Genomic DNA, 9,212 nt, shown 5'->3' on the forward strand with positions numbered 1-9,212 from the left:
AGGGGCCTGGGAGATGGCTCAGTAGAATAAGCGCTTGACTGGCAAGAGCAAGGGTCTGAGTTCAATCCTGGGTTCTGAAAAAAAAAAATTGTCATTTCATCTATGTACTATTTTTTGAGACAGGTTTCACTATGCCATTCAGACTGGCCTTGAACTTGAAGAAACACTCCTGTCTCGGCCTCCTAAGTGCCGGGATTACAGGTGTGCAACACATACCCAGCCCACATACTCACTGATGCACTGAAATTTCAGGTAAAGAGGGAAGGAAGCCACCACCAATGGCACCAGTGTAACCATGGTGCTGGGAGTGTAAAGGAGCACCAGGCGATGCTCCTTGAAGGAGGAGCAGCGGCCCGTTTTGGCTAGACCTGGCCCTACTTCCGTGCATTGATGTGTGGAGAGCTGGCTAGGGCTTTTCCTTATCCCTTCAGGGGCTTTGAGCAATGCAAAATGGCTCATCGAGGTTCTGGTGGTAGGCTCTGAAGCAAAGAGGATAGGGCAGTTTTTCCCGGGCCTCCAGTGGCTCTTACAAGTGAAACGTGTGAGCCAAGGTAAGACGGAGTGGAGAGTCGTCCTCCACTCTGGCAGCTGGGATCAAGCCTCGAGAGAAGAGGTGGGACAGGCCAGATGGCTCAGCAGACTAAAGCGTCTGCTTAGGCAGAGCGCAGCAGCTGGGGTTCGAGCCCCAGTGTGCTGTGCCGGCCCTGTCCCCAGGGCATACTGAGACAGCGACTGAGACTGGGCATGGTGGCTCAGGCCTGTAATCCCAGCGCTTGGGAGGCTAAAAACAGGAGAATCACTATGAGTCTAATCTACATAGTGAGACCCTGTAGATCCTGTCCTAAATACATTTTTTTAAAAAAGATAAAAGATAAGAGGCTGTGACTAGTCAGGCATGGTGGCACACGCCTGTAATTCCAGCATTCAGGAGACTCAGACAGGAGGATCCTTGCAGATTTGAGACCAGCCTTAGCTACAAAGGGAGCTCAAGGCCTACCTGAACTGCATAGGGAGACCCGTCCCAAAAAGAAAAAAAAAAAAAAAAAAAAAAATGCTATGGCTTTCCAGGACATAAGAGATTACACATCAGGCTGGGGATGTAGCTCAGTGGCACACCACTGGCCTAGCAAGTGTGCAGCACTCAGTTCAATTCGTGGTGAAAAAAAACAAAAAACAAAAAACACAAAACACCAGAGCCAGCCCCAACATCACTTGCTGCCTCAGTCGCGTCACGCAGCGTACTCCTTCTGCAGATCCTCTCTCTACACCTCGCAGAGGTGACTTGAGGCCTCCTATGCAGCCCAGCTCCCAGCACGCGCCTACTTCCCACCATTTAAAAAAAAAAAAAAGATGAGAGGCTGTGACTAACCAGGCAGGTCACTCATCCTTGAGCCACTTTTTTTAATGTATTTGATTGTTATGCAGCTCTGACTCATAGTGATCCTGTTTTCAGCCTCCCCAGCACTGGGGTTGCACCGCCACTCCCAGACTCTGTGGCTGGCTCAGTCCGCTCTGGTGCGGGGTTGGCGCAGCATGTGGTGCTGGGAATCCAACCCCAGTCCCTACACTTGCCTAAGCAGGTGCTTAATCTGCTGGGCTATCTTGCTGGCCCTTGCCACTCCTTTTTTTTTTTTTTTTTTTTTGGCGGAAGCAGGGATTGAACTCAGGCCCTTGCGCTTGCCAGGGAAGCACTTACTCCACTGAGCCACCTCCCTGGCCCCTGCCACTCCCTTCTTCATGAATGAATAGAGCCCCAGTCAGCCCTGGGGCCAGGTCTTTGCTCCGGCGGCCATCATTACTCCTGGACTTAGGACCCCTTGGCTCCCCATAACTGCAAATATTCTTGCCATAGGTTGCACTGGGTGTGGTAAATTGGAATTCCCTCAGTAGAATTCCAGTAACTTGCATGGGGTCAGTGAAGACCAGGAAGCGCTTGCTAGACAGGAGTCCACAAGCTTGATCCCAGGAATGAACCTGGGAGAGGTGCTTCTCTCTCAGATTTATTAGGGTTTGAGTAGTGGCATTAGGTCTCCTGTAGTTGTAGAACTCAGTGCAAAACCTGTCAGGATTTTTCCTTTTAGAATTTTTCTTTCTTTCTTTTTTTTTTTTTTTCAGAACCGGGGATGGAACTCAGATCCTTCAGTTTGCCAGTCAAGCGCTTATCCTACTGAGCCATCTCCCCAGCCCCAAGTCTTTTTTTTTTTATCAAAGTACTTTATTAAATAAATTATTTTACACATATACACAATATACTTACAATTTTTTTTTTTTTTTAACGGAACTGGGGATTGAACTCAGGCACTTGTGCTTGCCAGGGAAGCGTTTATTCCACTGAGCCATCTCCCTGGTCCTATAATTACAATTGTAAAAAATATAACAAGGGGGCTGGGGAGATAGCATGGTGGTCTAAGCACCTGCCTGGCAAGCACAAGGACCTGGGTTTGATCCCCAGCACCGCATGCTATGTACCAAATAAATAAAGATTTAAATATATATATATATATATCTCAAGCAAGGAGGGACTGATCTTCAGTTTCCAGATCAGAGCCAACAGGGCCTCTCCCCGCTTGGCTGCTGGGCATCCCGCCGCTCCTCAGCCACGGCTGGAGCCACGATCAGCCGGGAGGAGCACCGTCAGGGCGGCCGCGAGTGGGCAGCCCCGCTTCCTGCCGGCGACACGTGTGGGGGCCCTGAGGGGTCCTGCCGAGGGCGCTGCAGGCTGGCGGCGCGTGGAGGCCCGAGCGGGCGCCTCATCCCAGTCCCGGCCGCAGCGAGCGCAGGCGCTTCTGAGCCGCACGCCGGCGCCGCCCCTGGCAGCGCGGTGCCTCAGGAGTTCCACAGTTCTAAGAACATTTTTTCTAGAAAAGTTCCCAAGAGTTTGTTATTGTACTCTAAAATAAAAGCAAAAAGCCACACTCCCCAACAGAATCAGTCAGCTGTACATTGACACAGAGTTGCCTGTTTATCCTAACGTAATGCCCCGCCGCACACCCTAGCGGTCCTCCTGCCTCCAGCCGCCCGCCCGGTCGCGGGGATGGCAGCGCGCCACCTCGCCCGCCCGCCCGGTCGCGGGGGCCTTCTCAGCGCGGCTGGGAGCGGCGCGGGGGCGCTGCGTGCGGGGCGGGGATGGATCTCCATTGCTGCCCTTTAGTCTGTGAGCTATCTGGCCAGCCCTCACACAGAATGCTTTGCAAAGGGAAGATCTGCCCATCTCTTGTGTTTTACATTTTTTTAGAGTAAACAGGTTTTTTTTTTTTTTTTTTTTTTGCGGAACCAGGGATTTGAACTCAGGCCCTTGCGCTTGCCAGGTACGTGCTTATTCCACTGAGCCATCTCCCCGGGCCCTTGTTGGCTCTCTTTAAGGACCTTGTCATGTTGGCTTTCCCGATGAGCTTGGCTTCTCATCCGAAGAGGAGCTCAGGACCTTGCCGTTGAGAATGGCTGCGGCTCACTTTGGGGGAGCCCTGCTTCTCACTTTGAGCACTGCCTTCTGGCCTGAGGGGAAGATGATACACTGCTCAAACTTGCGAAAAAGCTTATCACATTGGTCGGCTTTCCTGACTGAACTCCAGCCTTTGTCCTCAGAGGAGCCTGGGACCTCACTGCTGCTGAGGATGGCTGTGGTGCTTCTCGGGCGCCCTGGCTCTTACCTTCTGCTTCCTGGCCTCCGTGCAGACCGCCCAGCCTGCTGGCACAGCCCTTCCAGCCTCCTCCACTATCTTTGGGCCTTCCAGGGCAGACCCATGACACAGACCTTCATGAGACCTTGTCAGGGCCTCTAGGCCCAGCTGGCCTCGCGGGCGGAATGGTTGTGTGCTCTAGCTCCTCAGCTGGACTTCCGCGAGGCACTGTCACAGGACCGAGGCTCTCAGCTGAAGTCTTTGGTCTTAGTGTGTGGACAGGTTTCCTGCACTGTTGTACAGAATTCTTTGGATGACTCATTATAAAATCTTTTTTTTTTTTTTTGCGGTACTGGGATTGAACTGAGGACCCTGTGCTTGCCAGGCAAGCGCTTATTCTACTGAGCTATCACCCAGTGCCTATAAAATACTCTTATAAAATGTGCGCCCTGTAAAATATATATATATATATATATATATATATATAATTTATTTTATTTTTTATTTTTCTGGAACCGGGGATTGAACTCAGATCCCTGCGTACGCCAGTCAAGCACTTACCCTACTGAGCCATCTCCCCGGCCCCCGCACCCTGTATTATATTGTTCACCTTGTAAAAACCCTAGACCCCGACAAATGATCTGGATTTCTGTAGGATGTTGTCATTTCACTCTTTCCATTCCCATGGACTTGAGACTTTCCTTTTTAAAATATGGTTGGCTAAGGGTTTGTCAATTTTACTCAATGGGGAGTCCACAAACTTGAAACCATAATTTGTTGGATAATGTCTAAAGCAGAGGTATCTAGGAGTGGGAAGCGGGGGAGAATATGCTCTGTATCAAGTAACAAGGATATTTATTTGGCAGAACTGGGGATCGAACTCAGGCCCTTGTGCTTGCTAGGCAAGCGCTTATTCTCCTGAGCCATCTCCCTGGCCCCAGTAAGGATCTTCAGGGCAAGGGAGATGGCTCAGGAGAATAAGTGCTGCCCTGGCAAGCACAAGGGCCTGAGTTCAATTTCTGGTTCCGCCAAAAAAAAAAAAAAAAAAAAAAAGTTCTACCCAATAAGGATCTTTAAAAAGCTACACGCTGTCCCGGGATCTTCAGAAAGAGTATTTTTTAAAATTTACTTTATTTTTCCAGTCTTGAGGGGCCTGGGAGATGGCTCAGTGGAATAAGCACTTCCCTGCAAGCACAAGGGCTGCGTTCAATTCCTGGTTCCACAATAAAAAAAACAAAACAGGAGTCTTGGGGGCTTCTCAGGAACTAGCCAGACCCAACTCACCGAGGCTCACGGAGCTGCTACTGGACGTCCTGTGTGCACAGGACTGCAAGGTGTTTGCCCAGGTCCTCCAAAGCCACCACAGCTATGGACCAAATGGGCCTGCCTACTGTGAGCCCACCTTGTCCACAATACTGGTTTTTACAGGAAAGCAGTGTCAGAGCCACAGGGTCAGTTTCCACGGAGGACACAAGACTTTGGGAGGCCAGTGTGTGCGGGCTGTGAGGGAACACCCCGCAGTAGCCTGAGGGCCACACAGGGAGCTGTGCGGCGGCAGCTGCAAGAGCACACTGGAAGTCAGCTAGTGTGGGCAGACCAGGCCCACGCTAGCTCCTGAACAGCTAGACCAGTGGTGTAATAAGAGACTGTGTGATCTGGGGCACCCAGGACGGGAGGGGTAAACAGCACTCCATCCAACAGCTTGTATTTATTTGGTTTTCAAACAAAGGGGATATTGAGGCAAAGTGGGAACTCAGCATAACTGTGGCAGTCAGTCCAAAGACTTCTCCAAGGTTTTTTAATGTTATTTGGTACAGGGTCTCACTACGGAGCTCGGACTCGTAGTGCTCCTCCCGTTTTCAGTCTCCCTAGCACCGGGATTACAGGCGCACACCACCATGCCAGATCTTCGGGGAACCAACCCCAGTCCCTGCACTTGCCTAACAGGTGCTTAGTCCACTGGGCCATCTCACCAGCCTCCGACTGATAAATTCTAAGACAGCTGTTTGACCAACAGCTGTCTTGGGTTGGCAGCTCCACTACTCAGCAGCATGGGGTATCAGCAGCCACCGGGTATCCACTTACTAGACGGCCCAGCACAGCCAGGAGCCCTCCGTGGTCAGCACCCTAACCCCTCCAGAGCCTGTCTGCAAGTCCCACCACAGGATCTCCACCAAGGAAACCTCAGGGCACAAGTGGCTGGCGCTCTTGAGCCACAGAGCGCTGCAGGGCCTCTGCGGCTCCCAGCTTGCCAGCCTGCAAGTCACAAATGCTCCATGGGTTCTGGTCCTGCTTTGGTCAGACTCTGCCTTCTTGCCTTTAGGAGATGACTATCTACCCTGTGCCACTTCATCTTGGGAATTTTTTAAACAGGGGCTCTGCCAGGCATTGTGGTGCACCCGTCATCTCAGCACGTGGGAAGCTGAGACAGGAGGATCACGGAGATCTCAACCAGCCTGGGCTACAAGGTGATCTCAGTGCCAGCCTGCACTGCACAGCACAAAAGAGTGACTAATACAACTAAGTGCTTGATAACCATGTACACTTACGCATTTTTCTGAGACAGGGCTTTGCTATGTAGTCCAGACTGGCCTTATTTTTCCAAGTCTTCTCTATCAAAAAGAAAGCAGAGTCCCCCAGGCACCTGGGGACTGTCCAGGAGCAAAGCAGCTGGACAGAACAAAATATACTGAAAATTCTCTAAGAGAGCTGCTGAAAAAGGAGGAAGAGACGGAGGAGAAAGAGGAAAGGCAGGAAGAGAAGGAAGAGGAAGGGGAGGAGGAGGAAGAGAAGGAAGAGGAAGAGGGGGAGGAGAAGCTCCTTAAGGAAGCAAAGCTCAGTATAGTGGAAATAAAATGCTGATGGTGAGATTTAGACACCAACGAGGGGGCTTGACTGAACTGAAGAACTTCTAAGCACCTCTCAAATTAAGCCTGGAAAGTAAATTACTGTATCAACATTTTTGTAATAAAAAAACTCATTAAAAAAAAAAAAGAAAGCAGAGCTCATCTTCTCTAGATGCAAGAGCTCTACAAATGTGGGCAGGCTTTCTCCATTGGTGCTGGTGATAAAAACTCAGGACCTCACACAAGCTACACATCCACTTCAAGTCAAATCCATAGTCCTTGTTATTTTTTTTGGTACTGAGAATCAAACCCAAGATCTTGTGCTTTCCAGGCAGTCCCGGTTCCACTAAGCTACATTCCCAGCTGTATTATTTTATTCTGAGACATGTCTTCTGAAATGGCCTAGGCTACCCTCAAATTTTCTACCTTCCTGCCTCAGCCTCCTGAGGTGTGATGTACCACCATGCCCAGAGATGGGCTAGTGTTTAAGGTAGGGTCTCACTACATAGCCCATGCTGGCCTTTAACCGTCAGTGATCCCATCTCAGCCTCCTGAGTGCTGGGATTACAGGCATATGTCACACCTCATTTAGGTTGGGTGATTTTGTTTTATGGTACTAGACTGAACTCTGGGCCTTGCACTTACCAGACAGGTGCTGTGCCCCTGGGCAACCTCCCAGCTGTTGGAGGGGAGTGCCATGGCCCTTAGCTATAGACAGACAGAGGACCTCCTCAATTGTGGGCTTAGCTTGCATGGTGAGAGACAAAGCCGTCCAAGATGGAAGCTAAGAGAAGCACATCTTTCTGTCCTGGTCTGAAGGGCCTTTATTTCTGCCCTGTGAAGGGAGACAGGCTCAGTGGTTCCCTCCTGCCGATACCCGCGATGGTCATGGCGGTCGCTCCAGGCACGGCCACCTCAGCCCGGGCCCTCCAGCCAGGGTGAGACGGTGGTGCCCGAAGTCAGCGCTGGGCCCTGGAGAAGCACAGCAGCGCTCTTGGGCCAGGGAGGCTTGGCCAGGGCCCCCAACCTTGCTGGGCAAAAGGCCATGGATGAAGGTCCCCTCAGACTTCAGGAGTGTGGCGAGGGGGAGGCCAGCCCAGTGGGCCACAGGAGAACACACGGGTCTTCAAAGAAAGGCGGCGCTGCATGAGTCTCCTGGTCACACTGCTGTCAGCCTGCGCCTCGAGGGCCCCAGGAGCAACGCTCACTCCCGGGGCCGGCTGACCATGACCTCCCCCAGGGCCTCCAACACCTCCCGCTTATAGTCCTCAAAGTCGCCGTCGATCTGGCTAACGCTCTGCTCCTCCACCACCCACAGCTGGCAGTTGGTTTCTGTGATGAGCCGTGCATCATGGCTGACGATGATCACAGCTGTGAAGGAAGACAGTGAGGAGACAGGGCAGAGAAAAGGCAGGCAAGGGCATCGGGGCAGGACAAAGCCTCACCCGACGCCTCGGCACCCTCCCCGAGGCCCAACTCACCTCCCTTGTACTCATTTATGGCCTCCCCCAGCGCGTCGATGGACTCGATGTCCAAGTTGTTGGTGGGCTCATCCTGAAGGGGAGAGGGATGTGAAGGACAGGAATCGGAGGGGAGGAGGGCGCATTCTCGGCTGGCATGCACCCCCGCCCGCCGGTGCCCCCTTGTCTCCTGGCACTCACGCACCAGGATGAGGACATCAGGCTCCCGGCAGGCCAGCTCTGCGAACACAACCCGGGCTTTCTGCCCACCTGCAGGAAAAGAGAAGCTCTGCCACTCTCTGTGGTCCCTGGCAAGTGGCACACGTGGGACAGGGTGCCACACCCGCCAGGTACCAGAGAGCTTGCGGATCTGAATGGTGTGTGCGTGGCTCTCGAGGCCAAAGCGGCCCAGGCACTTGCGGGCATCCTGGTAGGGCAGGTTGAAGCCCCGCTGCAGGTACTCGGCGGCTGTCTCCTCCATGCGCAGCTGCTCCGCATACTGCTGGTTGAAGAAGCCGATTTTCTGTCCCAGGAGAAGGAGGAGGGGGAGGGGACCTGTCAGAGCCGCACCTGCTCTCTCCCTCAGGTCTCCCGCCCTTCAAGCCCATCCTTACTTACCAGCCGGTGATTCTTTCTCATCTCCCCGCGAGTCTACAAGGAAAGACTGAGTGGTCAGAGTGCGGAGTGGGCAAAGTGACTAGGCCTGTGCTGCTGAGTCCAGCTTCTGTGCAGGGAAGCAAGGACCAGGCCTGCTGGAAGCAAGTGCATCTGGGACACAGGACACGGGCCAGCACAACCCGGAAGGGGGAGACCTGGGGATGAGTGGGGAAGGGGGGGCTGACCAAGCACAGTAAGACACAAGACCCGGCCAAAGCCCAGCATTCCGAGGACCTGCTCTGCGAGGTTGCGGGGACAGGGCCCTTCCATACCACTAGAGAGAGAAGCAGCCACATAATCCTGCTAAAATCCCAAACCAAAAGCAACTCCAGGCAGCTGCCACTAGATGGAAGTGCAAGAGCGCGTAAGAACACCTGCGCGGCAACTGCGGGTACAGAAAGCACGTGAGGCCCACTGGTGGCGAAGGCTGGCTCTGAACACTCCTGCCACAGCCCGTTTTCGAAGGGAAAGAATACACACTTGCACAGGAGTCAGCGAGAACGCTGGCGCCGATCAGCAGTGCTGGTCGGTGCTGCTCTCCCGTCGGCTCGAGCGCCCGTTACCTGCACTAAATGGACACGCGGGGTCCCGGCCAGGCCGCTCCGCGCTGCTCCGGCACTCAGCTCCCC

General features: G+C 53.0%; 1 protein-coding gene, 1 long non-coding RNA gene and 1 other non-coding gene across 4 annotated transcripts in view; 2 read left to right on the forward strand and 1 right to left on the reverse strand.

Moving 5' to 3' along the window:
- Positions 1 to 5,460, forward strand: part of LOC111818338 — a 26,579-nt gene extending 21,119 nt beyond the window's left edge. Inside the window, exon 3 of the long non-coding RNA XR_002822361.1 lies at positions 4,863 to 5,460. This is a non-coding gene — a long non-coding RNA (uncharacterized LOC111818338). The remainder of the gene's footprint in view (positions 1 to 4,862) is intronic.
- On the forward strand, positions 2,555 to 2,681 carry LOC111818772. Its single transcript, XR_002822685.1, has one exon.
- A 1,607-nt stretch (positions 5,461 to 7,067) lies between the features above and the next one.
- Abcf1 (ATP binding cassette subfamily F member 1) overlaps positions 7,068 to 9,212 on the reverse strand; it is a 14,533-nt gene continuing 12,388 nt past the window's right edge. For both annotated transcript variants that reach the window (XM_023721948.1, XM_023721947.1), the window contains exons 21-25: positions 8,545 to 8,577; positions 8,281 to 8,449; positions 8,132 to 8,196; positions 7,948 to 8,020; positions 7,068 to 7,837 (exon numbers count right to left, since the gene is read on the reverse strand). In XM_023721948.1, the coding sequence (XP_023577716.1) occupies positions 7,671 to 7,837; positions 7,948 to 8,020; positions 8,132 to 8,196; positions 8,281 to 8,449; positions 8,545 to 8,577 (507 nt within the window). In that variant the 3' untranslated portion in view covers positions 7,068 to 7,670. The remainder of the gene's footprint in view (positions 7,838 to 7,947; positions 8,021 to 8,131; positions 8,197 to 8,280; positions 8,450 to 8,544; positions 8,578 to 9,212) is intronic.

This window comes from Octodon degus, unplaced genomic scaffold (assembly GCF_000260255.1).
Source record: "Octodon degus isolate 3935 unplaced genomic scaffold, OctDeg1.0 scaffold00005, whole genome shotgun sequence".
NCBI lineage: Eukaryota > Metazoa > Chordata > Mammalia > Rodentia > Octodontidae > Octodon > Octodon degus.